Raw genomic sequence first — 24,852 nt, forward strand, 5'->3', positions numbered from 1 at the left:
AAGCAAACCTACCCCGTAACACTCCCCCCTCGCCCGATTGGTGGAGTCGAGGAGGTTAAAGTTGATATGTGACGCAAAACTACGCGCCAACCAAACCCAAAAGAACCAGTTTACCTTATTGCATATATCAGCGTTGTTATGTTATTCAGGTCATTGATAACGAATGCCTGCACTCTTGGTTTTCTCGGAGCTGCAACGACTTACAGCCTTGGTTTGTTGTTATTTTCTTCATTATATAAGCCGACACTTTAGTTTGGTACACTTTGTTGGTTGTATAACCGGTGTAACGCAGTCTTTATTTAGACTGTCACTGCTTGCCAGGCTGTGTTTTTTTTATTTTGGTTTTACGCTGATGTTCAGCATATTAATAAGAACTCTTATAGCTGTCGTATTCATCATAAAATACGTGTTGAATGTTGCTTTTGAACGAACTTGCCGTTATTCCCACGTTTTCAAGAAGTGTCAATCATAACTTGACTCAAGATAGACCAATTTGTTAAATATTTGATTTGCCTAAAAGTCTATTGAAGCTCACTTTCCTTCTTTCCAAAATGTTAGCTCGGTTGTCGATCATATTCTATTATTTCTGTCAATATCAAAGGCTTTCATTGTAAACCTTTATCTGATACATCCATCCAGTCCCTGTGAAAGTGAAAGCCCAGGCTGCTGCTCTCATCCACAACCTAGTGAGGAAGTCATCGGTTGTCGAACAATCCAACATGAAGATTGAACTACTTCCAGCGCTCAGTGACAACTACATGTACCTTGTTATCGATGTTGACTCCAAAGAAGCAGCTATTGTCGACCCCGTCGAGCCGATCAAGGTAGGTTGAGTACTCCCATTGTATACTCACTCTTTGTGAACTTCAGCGATTATAAATCCTTGTCTCAATGTGAATGAGTGTCTTTACATATTAACAGGTAGTAAACGAGACATGATTAAACATGAGTAAAGCAAGCCTGTATATTTTTTGTCTGTATTTCTGTTTTGTTCGCTACCTGTTAATATGTGTACTGTACAGACACTGGCATATATTGTTGAATCAATCTTTTATCACTGAAATGCCACATAATTCCCTAACCAAACTTAGAAACTAGTTTAGGCCATACAAACGAATTTTATAGGCCATAATATGTAGTTGTTGAGCATAACATTATATGGTCATGGTTTGGTGAAACCAGATGATGTGTCACAATAGAACAGACTCAGGGTGCCTTGAGACCTGTACCTTGTACACATACCAAGGGCTTAGGCCTTGTATAGTGATCACAGCCCATAGAGAAGATAGATGGAAACCAGATAAAATTCCGGAAGGAGTTCCCCCACTAACACCTAGTGTATGCTCACAAAAGCCAATCAAGAGAAGCTTCCCAGGTGGAGCCACAAACTTTGACTGAATATAATAATGCATTGGGGACAGTTAGTTCTGTATGACGACACCATTGAGATCAGTTTAATAAGTTAACGTTCAACTGTGGCTGTGCCATTACAGGTTATTGAAGCAGTCAGAAAACATGGAGTACGACTCACAACAGTGTTGACAACCCATCACCATTGGTAAACAATATCTACTATTGCCATTTGAAAAAAGCATTGGCATCCTGATGGTTATTGTAGGGGGTAACATAAGCCTGTTGGCTCTGCAGGGATCATGCCGGTGGGAATGAGAAGATGGTAAGGTTGATGCCGGGACTAAAGGTGTATGGAGGGGATGACCGAGTTGATGCCCTCACGAAGAAAGTCACTCATTCCAACACCCTCAAAGTAAGACTCTCTGTATGCATGTCCGAATTGTGTTCTTGAGCAAGATGGCTGTCCAATACTTGAGTTGTGTATTGTGCTGAGGCACCACCGCCTCGGCAGGGGGCAGCGCCGAGGCATCACCGCCCCGCGGCGTTGGTGCCTCGCAGCGGGGCAGCGGGGCAGCGGGGCTCTGGCGGGAGACAATTGCGGTCAACAATCCCTTTCTCCTCCAGCGCGGTTCATCTAATTCAGGGAGTCAAAGCCAAAGTATCTTTCCCCCAATTCCTTCTCAAACATGATAACCACCGCTACGAGTCTCGTTGTCGAAATACCAGAGACGTCAGAGAACCCAAAATGTAATGCGCCATAACACTAATAACAAAGGTGTGTGTGTGTGTGTGTGTGTGTGTGTGTGTACACACATCAACGCGAGTGTTGTACACTTCTTTGTTATTTACACACACACATGCACACGCGTGGCGCTCGCACGGTCGTAGCTCATTCTCTCATTGGCGGGCCAAATTCTCTGGGCGGGCAAAGCAGAGAAAGGGGAAGTAACATGTCCCGCTCTGAGGACATAAGGGGAAAAACCAGATCGGCGTGTCTGAGCTCATTGCGTGAATATGATCTCTGCATGCAATTGGAAACACAATCAGTCTTATTTTTTATTTCTCAAAATTGAGCTAAAAAGCTGGAATCCAATGTAATGTTTATTTAAAAAACTGAAACTTATGGTGATGAGGCATTCTAAGTAAGTTATGTTTTAAAACTGAAAAATATAAAATAATTCATTTTTTTTTACAAAACATATTTTGTTTATTCAAAGGCAGAGCAGGATACCTAGTGCTCGTTTTACACCAAACGCCATTTCTAGCTACTGGGGGGCCATAGGCAGGCTAGGGGAACTCATATTAATGTTAGAAAACCTCATAAAGTAAATATTTCACACCATGGGACCTTTAACTGCTTGAATTACTAAGCTGTAGTAAATTACTAGCTAGCTAAGTAATTTGTGTGGCCGTAATGCAAATGGCTCATGCATTGTAGATGCCTTGAAATCTCATTCAATTTCATTCATATCTTTTACATACATATTTTATCTTCGTTTTTTTCAACATTTTAATTGTTTTGACTATGTTGTACTCTGAATCCTAATTGTCCATCATGGGTTTAATAAAGTTCCTTATTAAATGCATTGAACCATACTTCCGTGTGCGTTCCAAGGTTGGCTCCCTCACTGTGAAATGCCTGTTCACTCCATGTCACACGACCGGCCACATCTGTTACTATGTAACCAAAGAAAACAGCACCGAACCCCCAGCAGTGTTCACAGGTATCGCCACTTAGGTTGGCCTATGCCCTCTTTGTGTATGATGATGATCGTAAGATTTCCCCATGTCCACATCTGTCGGCATCCTTGAGAAAGATGCTTTCTGCAGTAAAACATAAATATTGCATGTAGGCTCCGTTCATTTGTTCCAGGTGACACGCTCTTTGTTGCCGGCTGTGGTAAATTCTTTGAAGGCACGGCGGAGCAGATGTACAAGGCCCTGATAGAGACTCTTGGGAAACTTCCACCTGAGACGGTAACTACTGCTTCCAAAGACTTAATCTGTAATGTAAACCTATTTTACTAAAATGAACATGCATGGTAGACAGGAGCCATCATTAAACTTATACTCCGATGCTTTGGGGGCGAATATGGGACCATAGATGTGTGTTTTATTTCCCTTTTACTTTAACTCATTCTTTTTGTAGCAGAGGGAGATGTTTCATAAGCGCCTTGTAGTATCAATTTCCCAGTAATATTTTCCTTTTGTGTTTTCAGCGTGTATACTGCGGTCACGAGTACACCGTCAGCAATCTGAAATTTGCACGACACGTGGAACCAGACAATGAAGACATTCTTAAGAAGCTAGAGTGGGCCAAGGTATCTTATCTCATGATTTCCTTTCAGTGAAGCTGGTTGCTGTCATTGTTTGGGCCTATGAGAATAACATTCGATTCATTGATCATTGTAATCCTAGGAACAATGTGACAAGGGTGAACCTACCGTTCCATCCACTGTGGCAGATGAATTCACATACAACCCTTTTATGAGAGTAAAGTATGTAAATTCCTGTTATCTTACTATTATTATAAGGAAAGCTTCTTTTTTTTTACCTAAAGCGCCAGTGAACCCACTGTTTCAGATGGAATTCTAACAATTGATTTAAAAAAAAAAAAAAAGAGTTTTAGCCCCATGGTTATTCCCATGGTTCCGACCCGCGCTAACTTTATGATATTTCTTCAGTACCTTTGTTGTGTAACTGTTATTAGCGTTATGATAAGCAATTTGTATGTTAAAAGCGCCACATACCGTAGCGTTATACTAAATTGCTGCTCAGACAGAGCTTTATCATCGTTACCATAAGTGTCTGAAAAGCTAAACACTGCAATCAACCAGTGCCCAGACAGAGCTCCACGCATCCACCCAAAACGCGCCGCTGTTGCCCCTGGCTCCTGAAGTCAGAGTGCCTTGGGAAAAGGTACTCGGACTTCACGAAAAGAATGCCACTTGTGTACACGTGGAACGTTCAAAGTGTTTTGGGGATAATGGCATAAACAGGATTTACCCAATTTTTCTCTAAATTCGGGACATTTCAGTAAACGGCATAGATAAATATGTTGACGATCATATACTGTATGACAAATGGCCATGTTTAAAACAAAGACAATTGGTTTAGGGTTCACTGGCTCTTTAAGTACGAACTATTTTGTATGGTGTATGGTAAGATATTTACCTTAACATAAATGTGTTATTTTCTCTGCTTGCTTCTAGGGAGAAGTCTGTGCAAGACCATGTTAAACAGACTGAGGCTATTAACACAATGAGAAGTCTACGGAAAGAGAAGGATAGCTTTAAGGTCCCCAAGCTGTGAAGCTCATTGCGTGAATATGATCTCTGCATGCAATTGGAAACACAATCAGTCTTATTTTTTATTTCTCAAAATTGAGCTAAAAAGCTGGAATCCAATGTAATGTTTATTTAAAAAACTGAAACTTATGGTGATGAGGCATTCTAAGTAAGTTATGTTTTAAAACTGAAAAATATAAAATAATTCATTTTTTTTTACAAAACATATTTTGGGGGAATGCTGCAGGAGCCAATCTGGCATAATGCTTGATTTTAGATTATATGAGGAAGAGAACTTTTACCTGTAAATAATTTCCACTGTAATGTAATGGCTAATTCCGAAATAGTTTTTTGTTAACGTATAACACTTTCACAGTGTGTCTACAGAGAGCTTTTTGATTAATATATATTACTTGTCTTAATATGTTATCTATTATTTTTTGTTGTGTAGGAGCTTTATTGATAAACATTCTATCAAGGATGATCCATATACAGAAATCACATATTTGGAAATTATTTCTACTTGAGTTTACAATAATTTCTTCATGTAGTCCGTATTTGTCTGTTAATCATCAAAGGTAAAAAAATAGTTGGAATGATTCTGTTAAATTAGATATAAACCACCTGCAGTGCAATATATAACCCATTCTTCACGTTGACCTTTCTTTTTAAATGGCCTACCACCAAGAACGTTGTGGACGCTTCTGAACAAATTAAAATGCCTTAGATTTGACATTTGTTGAACGTGTGTGACATTGAACTGAGGCTGGGACCATGAAAACATCTGAATTAGAAAGTTTATCAACAATGAAATGTGTTCATCAGTCAATCCAATCAGATTTTTTCCTAAATTAACCCATTTTATTCTTGTCCACTCTTGGAGGTCTGTGGTGTCTTTGAGGTTAAAGATCAGTTATATAGTTTAGTTGTGGGTCAATTGGACACCCAGTTAAACCTAGCCCTATATTTATTTGGTCCCACAAACAATTGCAGAAAGACGTTACAGAAAAATGATTTGACTCATCAGATTACTATCTCAACTCTTAATGGCCACACGCACACAATTATAATTATATATTATATATATTATCAACTTATTCGTAAAGCTTCCTTCTGGGGCAGTTGGGTGCAATAATATCTACAGTAGCATGGCTCCAGTAACTCACATTGAAGTTTTCCTGTCAAGCTGTTCAGCAAACTAAATGTTTGCTGTTAAAATGTTTGCCTTCAAGCTGAAAAAGTTAATGTGGAACTTTCTTTAGAGTTCATGCGCTATCAAGGAAGTACCCATTTATGGGCGGTACTTCCCCTCTCCTAATAAAGTATAAAAGCCCTGTCTCGGATAGTGGCCTTATTTGATGAGCAGATGAGCACTCAGATGAGCACTCCCTTACTTAAGAACCAAGTGGCCTGAAACATGGAACTTGGGTTTTTAGGCCTAGTGAATACCACGTTGGATGAAATCCGAAGGCTAAGGCGACCTACCTAATGGACACATTCTGCATATGGGGGAGCCACAAGGTAATTCCACAAAGGTGTCTCATCTCACTCAAGCCCAATGCATTGAATGATGTGGTTTCCTAACAAAGATGTCAGACAGACAAAGTGTGCAACAGAACAAGACCCATGTGATAAATGTATTGCATGTAATTGTATGTTCTTGTTAAATTCATCTAAGTTTTTTTAACTGACTTTTTGATATTAATACTACCGCCCTTCCTGTGCAGTAACTAAAACAAGGTATTGGAAACTGAAGAGCCGGGTGTCTCATGTTATGATATGATGGGCTTGATCAGATCATTCCATGTAGGGTTAATATCTATTACAAGTTATTATTTTAGCCACACAGATCATCACATGTCATTTGAGTCACACGGCTTGATCATTTAAAATATATATTTAATTAATCTTCATAATGCAGGAATGATAAAATAGTGTTACATTTATTCATTATTTGAAAATATTAGTCTTCACACAATAGACGAGCAGTCTTTCTGCAACCACAACGTCAAAATGTGCAAAAAAGAATGTGTGAAAAATTATTATATAAATAAGCTGTTTTCCCTTGGACGGTTGTAGAGATACATTTGATACTTTTCGTGTAGATCGATTCAGGCCTATATGCGTGATTTGTGTGCGTTTCCTTTATCAAAAGCCATAACTAAAATCACATCCTATTCTCCATCTCCGCCTCCTCCTTTTCACCACTTGATGATGAGCCCGTTGGAGGTCTTCTCCACTCCGTGGTACTGTGTGCGCAGCAGCTGCCTGGCCCGCTCAGCCCCTACGTTGTGAAGCCAGGAGTGGTAGAGGTCCGAGACGCGGGTGTCGTCCTCTGGGACGGAGGCCGTCTCGGCCTTGTAGAGCCGCTCCACCTGCTGCAGGAGGTCCTTGCTGGTCTGATCCGGCAGGGGCTTCAGCTGGCCACCTCCGTTCAGGCAGCCTTAGCATGGTGGTGGTGGGGGCCAGGGTTGAAAGAAAAACAGAGAGCATGTGTTATTTGGTGGTGGAGGATAGCAGGGTAATTCATTTGAGTAGGTGTTTATGGACATGATTGACAATGATTTGATGAATGCAAATATGAAAAACAAAATGGATTTATACACCAAAGGCTGTGACTGTAGTTGTAACTTTATATTTTTGAATGGCTTCAAATTTATTTTTTTCATGCACTTTTTTTATTCTTAATACAGCATTCCTATTTATCTGAACTATTACCATAAACGTTGGCTTCAATATAGAATAAAACGACCAATCGTCTTTTTGGATTCCCCTCCTCTCCTTACCTGAGGGACAGGCCATAACCTCCACAAAGTGGTACGGGGACTTTCCCCTCTTGAGTTTCTGCACCAGGTTTTGGATGTTACGGAAGCCGTAGGTACTGGCGAAGCGCAGCACCACCACGCCATCCTTCTCCAGGGTCACCTCCTGGAAGTCCTTGTTCCTATGGGTGAAGGGGAGATGGTAAGGGGGCAGGGCGGTGGAGGGAACTGGGTTCGATCCCTTAATGTGCATTGCACCCTAACTTTTGGCATCGATGAAGATGCCCTGACCCCCCTATACCTGCTCATTAAGGACATGAAATCCCTAAGTCGCAAAAATAATAAAAGCATCTTCAAAATGTAATACCAACTTGTAGAAAGAACGACATTCCTCTTTGTTTACATCTGAACGAATACAAAAAAATAAACACTACTGATGTAATATCCCTAGTTGAGTTGGAGAAGACAGCATTTAATTACCATTATTTGGAGACAAAAATAAATAATATAAAATAAAAACATCCTAGCGACAATTGACTAGTTGATTCGTAATGGAAATAATGGATGCGTCTTCTCTGCACCAGCCAAGCCTTTTTGTGCACATTTTGGAGGACCTACTTCAGTGTCTTGTAGGTGAGCTCCTTCACCTCCTCTCCAAACAGCTGCTTGGCGGTGTGTGTGAACACGTGGTGGAGGTAACCCCCGGACCCCCCACCCGCATGGCTCAGTAACTCACCGCCGTTGACGTTGCTGAATCTGCAAACAGTTAAACAAACCATCACCTACCACCTGATGCACTTCAAGATGTATTCATTTAGTTCAATAAATGCAGTCAGATCTCTTTGTTAAATGTAATGTTTTAATGTCTTTCATTGTGTTTTATTTACCATTTGTCTATTTATATTTTGATATGTTTTGCAAGGATACATACTGATTAGGTACCACACAAATTAAAAACTAAAATCCAATCATTATAAATAAGGTTTTAGAAAAAAACAACTATCTTTTAGAACTCATGTACAACGTAACATTTTTATAGCTCCAGTGCCTCTTGTGGATCGTAGCAAGCAACGGTTCAACACTGATCAACCAGATCAACCACTTACAGTTCATCTAGGGGTGCAGCCTTGACCTCATTCAGAATCACCTTCTCCTGCTCCAACATGCTCAGAACTTCTCCTGCAGTGACATCAATTGGACAACACATCAAAACTCAATAAAAAATATTCACACACACACACACACACACACACACACACACACACACACACACACACACACACACACACACACACACACACACACACACACACACACACACACACACACACACACACACACACACACACACGACTTGCCAGAGGTGATGACGAGATCCACCTCTCGGGACTCTGCTTCTTCGAGGTAGAAGTCTGGCCTGGAGGCCTCTAGTTTCTTATCGTAACAGGGCATCACCGCTACGTGAAAAATCTGCCGAGGACTCAAGCCCTGACCATAAGACAAAACAATATCATCATCATCATGGTGTTCAGTTAATCACAGTTTATGACTGCATGAAATGAATGGCACAGTGGTGTGGTTTTGCCAATTTAGGCGCATTTCCATAGGGCAATACCCTGGAAATCCAGAGTTCTCACGAGAGCATAATTTGAATTCGCTCAGTGAGTCAAATGAGCAATATACTCATTCCCCGATTCCCCTGGATCCGAACGTTAACCAATTAAATCGGTGTATCTGATATAGGCGGGCCAGAAGTAAGCTAAACAGATGACCACAGCACTGCTAGGGAATCAGTCCGTAAACATTGCAAGATGGCTACGGATGAACACCAGTTGTTTAAAACGGCTTTGGCCACTACAATAAAAGAGTTAGACTTGGCTTTTCCTCTAAAAGAAGCTTTCCTTTGCAAGAAGGATGTTTTTGCTGTTTTACCGACCGGATACGGGAAGAGTCTAATCTATCGGTTAGCTCTGCTGGTAGCTGAGCATATGGGGTTCAGGATACGTCCCCCCTTGTATTCTGCTGATGGGTCGTAGTGTAATCCAATTGCGTGCAGTGATATTTTCAAATGCATGCTCGGTGCCAGCCCTCGATTTGGGCCAATTTCATTACTCGTTGCCAGCCAGACCCTACAGCTTTCTAGATGTGGGTCTAGATTTCCAGGCTAATATGGCAAAGTAAACCACGAGAAACCAATTATCAACCAATCAACAACTGAAATGAACAATATATTTGCCATTCGTCCACAAGCTTATAAACAGACAACCACAAATACAGAGAGGCGACTGGATATTTTAATAAGGTGACTTAGGTTATGTGTAACTCTTCCCTCACCTGTGCTTCAGCGAAGTAGTCCTTCACCAGGGATCCCATCATCTGCTGGGGAGAGCGTGTGGTGCTGATATACGGAAGGATGAACTCCCCATGGGTCTTCTCTGCATAGCAGATCCAACCTTATAAATATAAACACACAAACACACTTGTAACTGCACCATGGGTGTTGGTCATTTTACAGATAGAGCCTGATGTTGTTTTTTTTTTATTTCAGCTTTAATAAATGTACAGGTTCAGAAGTAGTATTGAACTTCACACTTGCTCCAAAAGGCAGGATTTACATCACAACATTAATAGCAAACAAAGTCCTTGATTATATCTTTCTAGCTGTGTGACAACAGTGTTATGGTGAGCACTACCTCAGCCAGCTCTGGTTAGCAGGTGTGTCTGGGTCATGGCTGGGCCATCTGAATGTAATAATACCTGGGCAGGCAGATGTCAACATGGGCAGAGCTGACTTGTCCAGCTCCTTCCTCTGGAAGCGCTCCAGGAACTCCTGCTGGCTCTCCAGCAAACTGAAGGTCCGGCTGAAGCCTGTGTCGAAGACGTGATGGACCCCTGTAACGTAACCCCAGCATCGTTAGTACCATGTTACTACTAGAATGCCAGGCTACATCCTGACCACACAGACCTCTACAACCTATACACCTTGTAACTTTGTGTAAACGCTTTTCATTTATTTATGTATTAAAAAAGGGACAATGGTCATTGACTGTACCAGAGTTGGATGAATTTAGTTGATGTTGATAGAGAGAAATAGATATCTATCTATCTATAAATTTAGATAAGCCATAAAAAGCCATTTCAAAATCGACCCTATGGTGAAATCACACATGGGTCCACTGAAATGTTTAAATAGAGGGATTTGAACCTGATGTTTTGATTGTGTCAAATGTGTATTATATGTTAGTATGACATCATATGGATATTATATGTTGTCTTCCTATTTTTGTCATTTGCAAACCCCTCCACATTAGATTAGTATTATGAATTCTTTAAAATTTTTGGCAGCAAGGCTATACTAAGGAGGTACTGTGCGGTTCCACTGACCGAGGCCTTTGAGGAAGGACGTGAGCCTCCGGCCTGTCTCGCTGCTACTCATCCCGAATCGTGCGGCCAGGGAGGCTCTGGACTGGGGCGAAACTGACACCACCACCACCACCTGGTCTGTGGCACTGGCCAGCTGTGGAGGGCAAAGAAAAGACGAGCGTGTGTGCATATCTGCCATATGGATTTAACATCCTCGAACTCAATAGTTTAAAATAGAGATCTACTAGCTTACCTTAAATGTCAAATATCTGATTGTCTAGCATGTACCTTGTTATTGCGGAGCACCTTGAAGATCTCCTCCTGACTCTGCTGGGCGATCAGGACACTTTCAGCAGAGGTGATACAGCCACTACATGCCAGACAGTCGTTTAATGTGATTTTGGCTTTCTCCAGCTTCTGCTTCCCGCCATCCTAGGGACACCGAGAAGGTTTAATTTAAATATGTTAATGTTAAGAGTTTGCCACTGTTGTGTTGGTCAAATGGTCCTACGTGGCTTGAGAGCTACAACCTACCTGGTTGATTTGGAAGTAGCTGCCATCATCTTCGATTTGTATTTTCGCAACAGATTTCCCTTGCTTCTTTTCTAGTTTGACAGGTTTGACACATTCCTGTTAAAAAAAACCAAATACTTCCAATATTGCCATGTCTTGCTCAAAATACGGTAATAGTATCCGGTTGTTATTAACAAACATTTATAATTAAGAAAATACCAGCAGTAAAAATAAACGTTTAAAAACAGAAACATCCTCATCATGATATATCAGATGGTTGCAGAAAACCAACTTAAAAAGCATATTGCATTGGCTGTAACCAACGTCATAACGTTAGTGCTGAGTAATGGCTGAGTAAGAAGACTGCAATCCTGCAAACAAATGGTTGTACTACAAACTAATTGTCATCAACTACAAGATGTCCACAATATATCACAATATCAGCATCATTTTAAAGATACTACACCCTCAAGTTAACGTTATATTTAAGTTATTGTTATATTTCCCAATATATTTGACTGCATGGTGTATGTCAAACAAACACATGGCGCAGTAGTGTCTAGACTTTAGAGTGTAGACAGCCTCCTGCACACGCTACGGTGACTAAAATATCATGGCCATAGCAGAAAAAGTCGACAAGAACATTTCAATATAATCAGGTGTCATGTAGTAGATGTCAATACCTGGGATGGCGTTATGAAATCATCAAGATCTGTCAGCTTCAAAACACCGCTGAAGTGAGAAGCCATGTCTACTGCCGTAAAGTGACAGTTGTTTGGTTTAGTGTCGTGATTCTTATGCCAGTGTTTGAATGGATGTAATCCACACTACCACAGAAGCGTAGCACGGACGGGTCTCTGTTGTTCAATAAACATTTTTGTTTAACCGATATATTCTTGTTGTTAAGGATGTTGAGGTATTCACAATATGTATGCTTGCTGGGTTTTTATGCATTACTGAATGAGATTTTAATATCTTTAGTTTCAATAATGTGTATGCAGTATTGTTTCTCGACTAATCAGACGTTGACCGCTAATGTGTGCCCAAGTGAATGAGTTACGACCAGTTATGTCTTGCCAATGCCATTCATTAAAGTATGCTATAGCCTACCATTGAAAAGGCAGTACATTAAACAAAACCGGTTAAATAAATTATACATTTGATATACTAAGCAGATACATACTGTGATAAAAGTTATAAAACAAATGATTTATGCAACAATTATGATACAAGAACTGGGAGAATATCACCAAATGTATGTATAACTGTAAGATCCTCTTGCACCAGTCTTGCACGCCCAGTTGTTGTTATGACTACGAAGTCGTAAATCCGCCATGTTTTTCCATCGGTAGCGTTGCGACAGAGACGGAGAAACCAAACGACATGAATGTAGAAAGTAATCATACGGCAGAGAGAGAGAGCGAGCAAACGGATCACGGCAACGCAGTTGCTGTCCAAACTACTCTCGGAGACGAAGGTTTAATTACTTTTTAACAAAAGTAGACTCCATAATAATGTTGCTGTTTTTGGGGCCTACTTCCACTGTCATGTGTAGCTAGCAGCTAGCCACAATTAGCTAGCATTGTTACTTTGCATCTTTCATGTTTTGGGTGTTATTATAGTGGTTCTGTCATCGATAAAGGAGCATTTCGATACTCCTGCTTTGCAATGTAAATGTTAAAAGGCACATTAACAACCACCTGAATTGTTTCAGATGAGGATGTGCACAAATGCGGTCGGTGTCAGGCGGAGTATTCTACCCTTGATGCTTTCATTCAACACAAGCTGCTACAGAACTGCAAACGGCCGCTTGAACTACAGGAGCAGGTCGTGGTATCCAGAGATGCTACCCAAGAGGTAAGATGAGACAAGAATCCAAACAAACAGATTCCTGTTATATTCCCAGGTTTCTTATCTACATGCCTGCCCTGAAACTATTTGTACCAGGTTTCGGCACCCTCTGAAACCCACACCGAAGTTACGAAATTGGTTGAGGAGGCATCTTCAGATGAACCCGAGAAAACCGAAACCACCGGTGAGTCTCCATTGCCATTATTTTAAAAGTTTTTACCTACGTAGCGGACACTAAGTGGGTAAGTGTTTGGTGTCTAGCTCAACGATGCCTGCAGTTACACTGGGTTGATGGATCCCAAAACCTTTAGGTGTGTGTATTTAAATAGCCACTGTGTCTAATTGGTCGAATGTTTCTTGCAGGTGAGCCAGATGTGCTGCTGGGCCGAGGACAGCGGCGGCGGACTGCTTCAGCGAAGGCCTGTGAAAGGGTCATCCACAGCAGTAAGCCACAGCTCTCCGACACCTCGGACAACTCCAAGCAAGCATACGCAGTGAATGAGGCGGGACGCTACGTCTGTTACATGTGTGACAAAACATTTAAGACTGTAAGTGGTTAAACAAGTTCATCTTTTTACTGTAGGCCAAATAACCCGAGTCTGATCACCAATGCTGCTGTTGGCATTCCTCTCCGACCATGTAGTTGGACATCTGAGCGACAACCGCCCCGCCTGGTCTTTTCTGCTATGTTTTCCGGTTAATTTATGATTTACTAATGTCAGATCCTGCAGCCCTACTATGTAATAGCTGAACTCCTGCACTTCGAGCACAGAGCAGGGGCCTCCAACCAAAAATTGCTATGGGCAGAGTAACGGCATCTTTTTTGTTTTGTATGAGATATTTTACAGAAGAAAACAAATTTGCTTGAGTGAATTAGGCTTTTAGAAGGGGATTTTATTTAATAAGTGTTTTTCCTAGCGGGGCCAGTCCACAGTTTGGATTTGTTGAAACGTACACTTTTTCTCTTTTTTTTTTTTTTTTTTTTCAGTTTACTACTGCTTCTGTTTTTGCTTGCCAACTTTGAAATTGTACATATCCCGCCTTCAGCAACACGATGAGTCAAAAACAAATATGAGGCGAAAGAAAGTGAAACGCTTCTTTCACCTAGATTGGAGCTCTTCTGCCAAATATTCCCAGCATCCCTAATGAAACCAACAAAATGGTCAGTGTTTTGCTCTTTCCGTAACGTTTCTTCTTTGACTTTGACCTCACCAGACCAACATCCTAAGGACCCATTTGAACACCCACAGTGAGCAGAAGAACTTCGCCTGTGAGCTATGTGGATCTGCATTCCGCACCAAAGGCTCTCTGATTCGCCACTATCGCCGCCATACAGGTTAAGGAAGTGACATGTTCTTCATTTGAATCCAGTGTCTGAAAATATCTGACAATATATAAATATATGTCATAGGCCTTTCCCACCTGAACTCCAGATCATCTCCTGAGAATCAGTTCCGGAGCTGCCCTTTCACACATGCAACTGGGGATAATTCGCATCAGACGGGGACACACATCAGCTCATTATCAGTTGGTAGTACTATAGGGCCGTAGCACAGCATCTGATGAGTACCTGGGTCAATATATTATTTGATGCCAATAATGTAGAGCATTGATAGAGGTTTTAGCAGAGGTAGGTTCAGGCAGAATCTCAATATACTTTGGAAGTACCAAAGTACCACCAAACAGCACTCATGCTGTTTCTTTCTCAGCCAAAACCGGTCGTGGAGAAACTTGACTTGACATCATCAGAAGAGAAAAGTATGAAGCAGTTACACTCTGTGCTCCCTGTTTTGCCCCAGTCGCATGATAGAAACGTCATCAACACTAGAGACTTTATACTAGGGACCTAGTTGGGTAAACTCCGGGTAAATTCTAGAGGGGCGGATTCAGACATTAGTGAAGCCCGTCTGGGTATAATCGGGGGAATTTCTGGCATACAGTGTATTTGTGAAAGAGCTATAATTTATTTTGTAGTTCACACACACACAAAAAGACTGCTGCCTAATGATTCGTAGCAAGGAGCAAAGCTCTAGTAATCCCTAGGTGTGCACTATGTGCATACATCCTTTGGGACTATCATATTAAAGGCAGTATGTACTGGTGTTAAACTTTGTAATTGGAAGCAGCTGCACCTAAAAGATAAGGAGATTTCAGCCTTAATAATGGCCCCAACGACCCCCTGTTTTGATCTTTTATTCTGGTTAAATAGGTCATTCTATTTCCTTCCTTGTGCTCTGTACTCCATCTCTAGACGAGCGTCCATACCGGTGTGTTCTCTGCGGCTTGTCCTTCCGAGAGTCTGGGGCCCTCACCAGGCATCTGAAGTCCATCACACCCTGCACGGAGAAGATCCGCTTCCACCAGTTCAGTGAGATCCTGGTCGGAAAGGACGGTATTCAGAAAGGTTGCAATTGTTTTAAATTTGGTGTTTTGTCTGTGGTGCCACGATATTTTGTTTTTATATGCGGTTGCAGGCTTTATATACTAAAATCCACATTGAGACCAACCGGCTAAATCGTTTTTCCATTCTAGTGTGTAGCCATATACAAACAAAATATTAATAAGACTTGATGTCAAATGCAAGTCATAGCTGTGGAAACTAAATATAAGCCTGATAGTATTTTTGTAATGAATGTAAATGAATGAATCTTCTCTTGTGAGGTAGAAACAATGGTGGTGCTGGAGCCCCGCCCCCCCCTGGATGACTCGGAGGTCGTACAACAAGTGCACTTCACAGTGGAGGAACAACAGGTAGGCCCTGTGCACATGTGCGCCTTCCATCAGTCCCAATGTCATGAACTTTCGTTCAGAGAGATCATGGTCCAACCAGCATGTACTTTTTCCCAGAAGAGTTTTGATAATATAGGACTAAGGAGTTCAACTCCAATGTCCGCATCCTTGAGTTCCGGCATGCATTTGCCAACAAATTAAATATATATTTCGCATACACATACACTGTCTCTGGTTTGAAACTGCACAGTACAGTTTCATTCAAACTATTTTGTAAAGTAAAAGGGTTAAAGTGTGTGCAAAACTCTTAACTAAATGTAAGTAATGGAACAGAATGAGCGTTTCCCCCTGTGGCCAGGTGGTAGTGGAGCAGGTACCTGCTGAGACGCTGGTAGCTACTGAGGCCGTGGGGGACAGCCTCATCTGCCAGGCCATCATCAACTCTGGCATCGGCCTCGAGACGGAGACCACCATGCCAGCAGAAACGACAACAACGATGGCGGTGGCGGCGGTGGTGGAGGAGGTGGGGCAGGAGGAGTTAGAAGAGGAGGAGGTAGAAGAGGAGGAGGTAGAAGAGGAGGAGGTAGACGAGGAGGGGGAACACCAACAGTCACCCGAGACAATCGAAAAAGTGCTCTTTCAAGACCCAGATTCGGAGCAGATCCATGTTACTGAGGAGTGTGTAGAGATGGAGTTGGAGATGGAGGAGGTGGAAGTGAGTGTGTGATCTTATTACTTGTTATACTTGTAATGGTTTACAAAATGTATCATGGCTGGATTGAAACCATGTTAGTGTAGGACTGCATCTGTTCTCCATGGTTGTCTGTCTTGCTTGGTTTTACTTTTATCCCCACATCAATGCCTGCTTATTTATTTTTCAGGATATGTCGGAAGGAGAAGAGTTTCAAAAATTGGCGAAATTGCACAAATGTCCACACTGCAACCGTTCCTTCAAGGGCCTCAACTACCTGCGCTTTCACATCAAGGGCCACTCTGGTAAACAGATGCACTGTATAGGAGAGCTCCACATAAATTCGTAGTGATCGAAATCACGAAAAATGCTTCACCAATTAGCTTATCGTGAAAAGTAAAAAATATATATGTTTATCAGAAAAATAGGCCCCCCCTCTGAATAAGAATTTAATCGGTTAATTGCAATGAATAACAACAATATTCTGCAAAATAATCACAAATTAAATTGTTGTCCCAATCTTGCAGCTCAACAATATAGGTTGAATTAAACATCTGTGTGAAATAGCCGATAATAGCCAATAGGTTGTAGTACCGACCCTGTCCGGGTTGACCCACCGCTCTCGCACATAAATGTTCATTTGGCCAACACATCATCTGCTCATTATAACGATTACCAGATTTCCTTTAATTAAGACCACCATGCTCAGAATCACAGACACAGTACAATAAATGCAGTCATTAGTAGGGATAGACCAATATGGATTTATTAGGGCCGATGCCGCTTTTTTTCATCAGCCGATGGCCGATACAGGCCTGTTTTTTGTAAAAACCTGATATATCGGTCGATCACTAGTCATTAGCATAAAAGCAAACGGTGTGCCTGTGATTCAGTCTTCCTAGTCTTTTTCAATATTTTGAAAACTCCTGAGCATATTTTGTATTTTAAACCAATTGAGGGTCACAAATGTAGAATCTTTCATTTGTTCTTGTATTTTGAAGATTAAAAAGGTTATTCACTTAGGACCGACAAATAGGATAACTAAAGAAATGGGCTCTATAATTGTTTGTTTTGTAATCACATACTACATTTTCATTCTATAAAGTATTTTGTAGTCTTTTTATTTATATTAAGCATATTTCTTATGATGGCAATTCGATGCATGCACAAGTCTTCCTCAATGTTTTCAAAACTGACCATTTCAGATCTGCATTTCACGTTAATATCCAACCTTTTCCTCCGGCCGCCCCAGGCTACAAGCCCTTCAGGTGCACGCTGTGCCAGAAGGAGTTCCTGACGGGTTACCTTCTGAAGAAGCACATGGACGTGCACGTGAGCGAGAGGCGGTACAAGTGCGGCGAGTGTGGCAAGCTCTACAAGACCATTGGGCACGTGCGCGAGCACATGCGTGCCCACTCGGATGAGCGGCCCTACCACTGCACCAAGTGCAACAAGGGGTACAAGACTAAGGTGAGCGCGTGGGCACGTTTGATGAACTGCATCTTCATTCATCCGCTCGGTCAGATAGCTATTTAGGGTTATGATCCAATTAAGTCAATTTTGGAAGCTTGCTTAATGAGCAGGTGGAGGTTTGGGTAGTTGGCTCAAGAATGCCTCCATGAAGAATTTGGGGTTCGAACCCAGTACCTTTTCATCGGGGAGTTACCACCAGAACACACTAAACAGTAGACCTGCCCACAAAAAGTAGTCCTACTCACTCCGTCCTGCGTGTCCCTGCTCAGAACGCCGTGCAGGTCCACCTGCGCACCCATGCGGAGGACAAGCCCTTCGTGTGCCATTTTTGCCTGCGCGGCTTCCGGGAGAAGGGATCCCTGGTGCGCCACATCCGCCACCACACCGGGGAGAAGCCCTACAAGTGCACCAAGTGTGGGCGAGGCTTTGCCGAGCACGGCACCCTCAACCGCCACCTGCGCGCCAAAGGTCAGGAAACATGTGACTCGGCCCTCATGGTTTGAATACGCATGCACTTAAACCCACTAAAATCCACCTATCAGGCCCAGTCCAATTCAATGTGCAAATCAAGTTTCCGTTTCCCATACGTTATGCCTTGAGCAGAGCGAGAGTAATGGAAACAAATGAGATTAATAAATGAATCCATGGATGACTGTTTGCCTTTGATGTTTTCCCCGGTCCACTCAACGGATCCGCCTGGCGCCTCCGTCGGTGGTGCACCAGGTGGGTGCCAGAAGGAGGACGAGTCTAAGGAGGCGCACGACGACAGCGGGGGCGGGGACGAGGGGGACGAGGAGCAGCAGGAGACTGCAGACAGCCTGGCCACGGCCGCCATCATCTCAGAAGACCCCCACACCGTGTTGGTGGAGTTCTCCTCCGTGGTGGCCGACACCCAGGAGTACATCATAGGGGTGAGATAGGTGGAGGGGACAGATGGGTGGGGTTGAATAGTATGTCGTCGTCCCCCACCCCCGATATGGTAAAACGGAGTACATGAAGGCTATTTCAGTTAAGTCGTTAAGCCAGGCCTTAACTACCGCTGTTTAATTTGCCCAGTTTACATAAACCCTAACCCTAGACACAAGTGTATCAGTTTATTTTAACCCAATTTTACATAAGTATAAACATCGGCACTTTAGCATAATGGTAGTTTGTTTTTTTTCCTCCTACTTTTCACAAATACGGGTCATTTTAGATAGTGATCCTCTGTGAAATCCGCTGTTGGTCAACCCCTCTGGTCGGACACGAGTCCATTTTGTAATGAGACACTCAAAGAGGTTGTTTGTAAACGCTGCCAGTCTCATTACTCACTCCCCTGGCTTCCTCCAGACTCCAGCAGGAGAGGCGGTGCAGGGAGAGGAGGTCACGCTTATCCAAGCCACTGAGAATCAGGTCAGCATGTACACATGCACACGCGCACAGTAATTGGGGCATCACCATACCTAACAGAATCATGGCTAGCTCTGGATGTTGCTCTATCGCCAGCATTATAACAACTAATAAACTGTGTCTGTTGCTCACAGTATAAATGTTTACAGACTTTTAACATATCTTTCTATGAAAAAAACACATTGTTTTGGTGAGTAAGTTAGTTGCAACCACTATCTTTATTTTAAATGTTATTTAACTAGCGGCAAACCCTTCTCGTCCTCCTCTGTCCAGATGGGCAACCACATCATGCGGGTGGTGCAGGAGATCGTCAACCAGTCGCGCGGCGCCGGGGGCGTGGGCGGCCGCCAAATCATCGTGCGCAACACTGAGCTCGACGAGGAGGGCGCGTCCATCTCCGACTGCGGCGACACCATCACCATCGCCACGCCCGAGAGCCTGACCAAGCAGGTGGCCATGACGCTGGCCAGCGCCATCAGCGACGGCACACTGCTGGCCACGAGCGGCACCACGGTGGAGACGGTGGGCGGCACGGTCACAATGGTGACCGCTGCCACGGACGACGAAGCCGTCGCCACCCAGGAGTGCATGGAGGTGATGGTGCAACATCAGCACGGGGGGGATTTTGTCCTCTCGGCCACGGAGGAGGTGGAGATACAGACGGTGGTGGTGTGAGACCAGAGACTACTGGGAATAGAATTATGTATGGTCGCTCACCTCAAGTGTTGAAGTCTGGAGATGTAGGTGGCGGGGATCCGTCTGTGGTCCTCCGATGCTGTTAAATGAGGCCAAAGTATTTTTAAGCTTGAACTTTCATGGCAAAGACTTAATGTTTTAGTTTTGAGATTGGAAAACGGGAGTTGTGTATTTTATTTAATGATGATGCTGCAACGAAAGCTTGTGACACATTACACTTGAATTACAGACATTTAGTTTATTCCAATCAACAGGATTTTTGTGTGTGTGCTAGTGCTAATGAGATGTTGATATTATAGCATACATTAGAGTTGTATTTCTGGGAGAATGAGAGGAAATAAGGCCTTGACGGAGTTGACAGTTTTTCCTACACACAAAGGCTAGTTTGTGTTGTAGCCCAGTCTCATGTCTTTATAAGCAAAACACATACACCACATGTATACGGTGCCTAAATTGCGGTGCCAATCTTAAGGATAGGTCTGGGTTTTGTTTTTAAACCATAAAGTATTGAGATTGTTGTGTTGCAAGATTAGCACGCCACAGGAACGGCTAATATTACTTTTTTTTGTTTTTTGTTAACAGATCGCTTAGCGATTGACATAATTAGTTTTTCCTTCTTTGTGAGTTTCGATGCAGTTTAAATTAACTAGTGTAGACCTCAGAGATTTAATGTTTAAAAGTAGTTTTCACATGCATCAATCCAATTTCGGGGAAATGTTTTTCAACAGAAAATCTAAATAGCATAATGGAGACCTACTGTTGGGTAGCTTGCCTAGTTTTCAGAAGAGTATTAATTGAGTTTGTATCACCTGTTGCCCCTGGTCTAGTTAAAGCTTCTGAAATGTCATCACCTCACCAAGCAAGATCTGCATGACAATGTGTACGTTTTAGTAGGGTCTTTGTACACACAAAATGCTTCGCAAACTTACTTCGAGGTAACTGAAAGGTCACGTGATGATTTGACCGGATGTCCTTCTGAACTTCTCCACGTCAAAGAGAGTGGTATCAAAGCTAAACAGTATTTGTGGTGAGGCGAGAGATTAGTATGTGCGATTTGTCTTGCATAACAAGTGAAATGTAACAAACAAACCCAAACCTACTGGATATCAAAATAAACTGCTTTTGATAAGATGATATTCAAATTTGTTATGCATTATCCAATAATGTGTTATAGAGCTTCATGCACCTTGCAAATTTTCTAGATTAGAGACATAGGTTTGAAGTGATATTTATACGAGTTAAATGATAATTGATCTTCTACTGAAATTGTATTCTGTCACTTCCAAGGTTTGAAATTAACATTTCTTATTCATTGGAGACACTACATCCATTATCTGAAATACAGGCACACACCTGAAGTTTAACATTGTTTTTCTTTAGACCACCGTGGCAAATGCTATAAAATGGCCTCAAAGGCTCAATTCCGCACTCAAAATCATGTAACACAAATTCCGCTCACATCAATCCATGATAAAAATGAGGTTTAATTGAAAACCTTCTCTGAATTGTCAATTCCTTATCCAATCCAAAAACCCTTCCCCTGCCTACTTTCCATTCGACTTTGCTTTGCAGTGAAATTTTAACGGTGTCGAGCTACTCTAGCTATGCTTTGACATTGGTCGGCCGGTAAGAATAGCACACCTCACCAGATCATGCCTCTTGTTGGCATGAGTGAAATGTACTTGGGGACAGCTTGAGAGGTGTCATTGTTAAGCGGTAGCAGGAGTTCTGTATGTAGTGTGAGCCCACAGCATTGACACCGTAGGATTGCAAGTGTCCTCAGTGTCGACTGAAGTAGCATAGACCGACTGGATATTCTTGAATTGGATTTCTTTCATGAGAATAACTTTGTCTTGATCGTTTTGAGGGTTTGCTTTTGTTTCCTTTTAAGTCTGGGTTATTGATCGATTACAAACATGGGCATGCTGGATGCAGTCCTTGTTGCCATAAGCCACAACATCTCCTTTGTGGGTAAGTGCCTCCGAAACCTTTTGAAACTGACCGTTCTTCAAGTCTTAATAAATATGGGGATATATTCCTGATCTAATCATCTCTTCTTTTAGATGTGCCTAATTACTTCTAAAAAGTATTAAGACTATGTGTAGACCTCACAATGAAAGCCTGCAGCCCCTTAAACATGAATAAAAACAGTATATATATCACACTTGGGTAAAGGAAAATCCAAAAATGTACCCCTATAACAGTTGCCTTCCCTCATGCTCTTCCTCTCACCCACCCACCCGCTCCACCCCAGGTAAAACCTGGTGGCTACTAATGGTAGGCCTACGTCTTATTGTGGTCCTGCTGGCCGGCTTCACCCTCTTCAGTGATGAGCAGGAGCGCTTCGTCTGCAACACCATCCAGCCGGGTTGCTCCAACGTCTGCTTCAACCTGTTGGCGCCCGTTTCCCTGTTCCGCCTCTGGCTGCTCCACATCGTCCTCCTGTCTCTGCCGTACCTCATGTTCGCCACACACATCGCGCACAGGCTCCTGTGGGATCCCAACTCTGGAGCGGGCTACATGGCGATAAACCGCCATGGGAGTCAGGGAAGCCCTTGCTCCACGCCAGAGATTTCCCAGTTCCTCCTTCTTCATCATCATCATCATCATCATCATCTTCCTGGGCAGGACCCCCCCCCGTGCGTGCGGCCCGTGCCGAGCTTCCACTATGCCTACCTGCTGGTCGTGACCGTGCACATCCTGATGGAGGCGGCCTTCGTGGCGGGTCACGTCCTGTTCTTCGGGTTCTTCATCCCAAGAAGCTTCCTGTGCTACGAGGCCCCGTGCACGTCGGGCGTGCAGTGCTACGTCTCCCGGCCCACAGAGAAGACGCTGATGCTCGACTTCATGCTGGGCCTGGCCTGTCTGTCAGTGGTGCTGAGCCTGGTGGACCTTGTGGCCGGCACACGCCGGGCTCTGAGGCGGCGGAGGAGAGCGACGTCTGTGTCGGAGGCGATGGGCAAAGGAGAGCAGAGCAGCGTGTCCTCCAACGCGAGTGGTGCAGGAGACCTCAACCTCCTCTTGAACAAGAGGACGGCCAACGGGTTTGAGAGCGACATCCAAGCCACGCCTAGCTCCTCTACAGACAGTGTGCCTAATGTCGCCGCCGCGCTGAAGGGCGAGGCAGACGGTAAGGCTGGCAAGCTGACCGACGAGAAGGGCTTGCCGTGGCAACACAGTGGCAACGGAAAGATCGGGTTCTTGACGAATCCAAAAGCCATGCCGCTGCCCTTCGTCGTCCACAACCAGCAGAAACCTCCAGAGTTGGCTTCCCTGGACGGCAGCCTAGCACCGAGGCTGGAGAACTTCACCCCGGCTGACACTAGGAAACAGGGCCAGCTAGCCTCAATGGAGTCCACCTCTACCTCCAGGCAGAACTCTACCCCCAGTGAGGGTCCTGACAAGAGGGCTTGGGTTTAGAACAAAGCAAATCTCCAGAAACTGTAATGTTGAATTGTAGCTTTTAAACTGTGAATGCATGTAAAGAGTTGGTTGCTGTACCTTTTATTTAATGCAATGATCATAATAATAATCATTGTTTTTCAAAGGAATTATTATAAGGTCCCTACATGAGTTTCAAAGTTGGTTAATATTATGTGTTTATTTTCTTATTTTTAGTTTTATAGTTTTATCAGGAATAATTTAATGATGTAGAAAACAAGCCCTGGAATGTAGTTTTAACACTTGAATGCTCCTTTTATAAAAGTGGTGTATTATAGCCCCACTAGATACAAATGTGCAAATAAAAACTGGCTGGTGCCATTATGTGCCCAAGCGTTCCTCATAAATACCAGACATAAAAAAAACAAGCTAACCTTGGAGATACAGTGGTTACAGAACTCAGCTGTTGGGGTGACTGAGTTCAGCCACTAAAGACACTGACCTGACCTCTGAACCTCTGACATAGCCATGTATTCTCTCAGTCATGTCAGTCAGCCCTGACCTAGTTGAAGACGACCATCGCCATTTGACGTATTGCAACCTCCTCAACTGACCTGCATCTATGTGGTGGTCTTTCTTTTTCTATCCATGTCTGTCCATCTGTCTCCTATGTATCTGGCCAGCTAGCTACATATACAGAGCTATTACATTCGTTTTTTCTTTTTATTATTATTTAAAGTATTATACTATACTAAGTGTTTCACTTTTTTAGCTAAGCCTTTTTTAGTTTGCTAAAGGAAAGGCTACCGCCTGTGTGATATTCATTTTGACCCCTAGCGCGCGCACACACACACACACGCACACGCACACGCACACGCACACACACAAACACTCATACTGCCCCATTCTTCTGCTTTGGCATGTGGCGTGGCTTTAAGGAGGGGTGACCAAGAGTCAGGTGCCCAGAGAACAAGGCGTCTGTCCTGATGACCACCGCAAACCCAGTGACCCTACTGACGCCTAACACACTTCAGGAGGAAACTAAATACTCACCAACACACACAAACAATATGCAAGGGTTGATTTAAGTGCAAACATTCCACACACAATAATTCTAAATATGTATTCTATGCGTCGATCAAGGTAAGAGTGATTTACTTAAATAAATACATTGAACAACACATTTATATTGATTTGAGTTTAATGATTTTAAGTAGTAAGATCCTACCGGACAAAAAATAAATTATATTCATAGTCGGGTTAACTGCCAGAGAAGCTTTTTTAAACCATTTTGACAATATAATTGTATGTGATGTATGTATATACATTTATAAGATTAAGAAAGAATTCCAACCTGGCATTT

At 42.9% G+C, this 24,852-nt stretch overlaps 4 protein-coding genes across 4 annotated transcripts; 3 read left to right on the forward strand and 1 right to left on the reverse strand.

Annotated features, from left to right (window-relative positions):
• The first annotated feature begins 72 nt into the window (after positions 1-72).
• On the forward strand, positions 73-8,215 carry hagh (hydroxyacylglutathione hydrolase). Its single transcript, XM_056581328.1, has 9 exons — positions 73-211; positions 640-824; positions 1,494-1,558; positions 1,648-1,765; positions 2,969-3,077; positions 3,227-3,330; positions 3,573-3,674; positions 3,772-3,851; positions 4,566-8,215. The coding sequence occupies exons 1-9, from the start codon at positions 139-141 to the stop codon at positions 4,663-4,665; spliced, it is 936 nt and encodes a 311-aa protein (XP_056437303.1). The 5' UTR covers positions 73-138; the 3' UTR covers positions 4,666-8,215.
• Positions 6,198-12,187, reverse strand: narfl (nuclear prelamin A recognition factor-like). Its single transcript, XM_056581587.1, has 11 exons — positions 11,962-12,187; positions 11,300-11,395; positions 11,054-11,197; positions 10,787-10,919; positions 10,160-10,294; positions 9,737-9,855; positions 8,761-8,890; positions 8,509-8,581; positions 8,021-8,158; positions 7,427-7,584; positions 6,198-7,083 (listed from the first exon to the last, which is right to left on the reverse strand). Exons 1-11 carry the CDS (start codon positions 12,025-12,027, stop codon positions 6,842-6,844), a joined length of 1,434 nt encoding a protein of 477 aa, XP_056437562.1. The 5' UTR covers positions 12,028-12,187; the 3' UTR covers positions 6,198-6,841.
• Positions 12,188-12,574: 387 nt separating this feature from the next.
• e4f1 (E4F transcription factor 1) lies at positions 12,575-21,254 on the forward strand. The gene is made up of 14 exons (XM_056581024.1): positions 12,575-12,755; positions 12,993-13,135; positions 13,226-13,313; positions 13,493-13,677; positions 14,345-14,465; positions 15,381-15,533; positions 15,795-15,880; positions 16,218-16,574; positions 16,741-16,855; positions 17,803-18,020; positions 18,293-18,491; positions 18,747-18,934; positions 19,353-19,415; positions 19,686-21,254. The coding sequence occupies exons 1-14, from the start codon at positions 12,662-12,664 to the stop codon at positions 20,085-20,087; spliced, it is 2,412 nt and encodes an 803-aa protein (XP_056436999.1). The 5' UTR covers positions 12,575-12,661; the 3' UTR covers positions 20,088-21,254.
• Positions 21,255-22,014: 760 nt separating this feature from the next.
• Positions 22,015-24,296, forward strand: LOC130374415 (gap junction delta-4 protein-like). The gene is made up of 2 exons (XM_056581168.1): positions 22,015-22,079; positions 22,363-24,296. Exons 1-2 carry the CDS (start codon positions 22,025-22,027, stop codon positions 23,526-23,528), a joined length of 1,221 nt encoding a protein of 406 aa, XP_056437143.1. The 5' UTR covers positions 22,015-22,024; the 3' UTR covers positions 23,529-24,296.
• The last annotated feature ends 556 nt before the right edge of the window (positions 24,297-24,852 follow it).

Source organism: Gadus chalcogrammus, chromosome 2, assembly GCF_026213295.1.
Source record: "Gadus chalcogrammus isolate NIFS_2021 chromosome 2, NIFS_Gcha_1.0, whole genome shotgun sequence".
NCBI classification, from domain to species: Eukaryota; Metazoa; Chordata; class Actinopteri; order Gadiformes; family Gadidae; genus Gadus; species Gadus chalcogrammus.

What these genes read in the sequence shown, in the direction of transcription:
- e4f1 (XM_056581024.1), top strand. Translation starts at nt 12,662, where the DNA reads ATGAATGTAGAAAGTAATCATACGGCAGAGAGAGAGAGCGAGCAAACG. An exon ending in CCGCCACCTGCGCGCCAAAG is followed by an intron (nt 18,492 to 18,746) that starts GTCAGGAAACAT and finishes GTGGTGCACCAG; the next exon opens with GTGGGTGCCAGAAGGAGGAC. An exon ending in CCCAGGAGTACATCATAGGG is followed by an intron (nt 18,935 to 19,352) that starts GTGAGATAGGTG and finishes GGCTTCCTCCAG; the next exon opens with ACTCCAGCAGGAGAGGCGGT.
- hagh (XM_056581328.1), top strand. Translation starts at nt 139, where the DNA reads ATGTTATTCAGGTCATTGATAACGAATGCCTGCACTCTTGGTTTTCTC. An exon ending in AGAAGCTAGAGTGGGCCAAG is followed by an intron (nt 3,675 to 3,771) that starts GTATCTTATCTC and finishes TTGTAATCCTAG; the next exon opens with GAACAATGTGACAAGGGTGA. An exon ending in AACCCTTTTATGAGAGTAAA is followed by an intron (nt 3,852 to 4,565) that starts GTATGTAAATTC and finishes GCTTGCTTCTAG; the next exon opens with GGAGAAGTCTGTGCAAGACC.
- LOC130374415 (XM_056581168.1), top strand. Translation starts at nt 22,025, where the DNA reads ATGGGCATGCTGGATGCAGTCCTTGTTGCCATAAGCCACAACATCTCC. An exon ending in CCACAACATCTCCTTTGTGG is followed by an intron (nt 22,080 to 22,362) that starts GTAAGTGCCTCC and finishes GCTCCACCCCAG; the next exon opens with GTAAAACCTGGTGGCTACTA.
- narfl (XM_056581587.1), bottom strand. Translation starts at nt 12,027, where the DNA reads ATGGCTTCTCACTTCAGCGGTGTTTTGAAGCTGACAGATCTTGATGAT. An exon ending in CTCACCTACAAGACACTGAA is followed by an intron (nt 7,585 to 8,020) that starts GTAGGTCCTCCA and finishes CTTCACCCATAG; the next exon opens with GAACAAGGACTTCCAGGAGG. An exon ending in GGTTATGGCCTGTCCCTCAG is followed by an intron (nt 7,084 to 7,426) that starts GTAAGGAGAGGA and finishes CACCATGCTAAG; the next exon opens with GCTGCCTGAACGGAGGTGGC.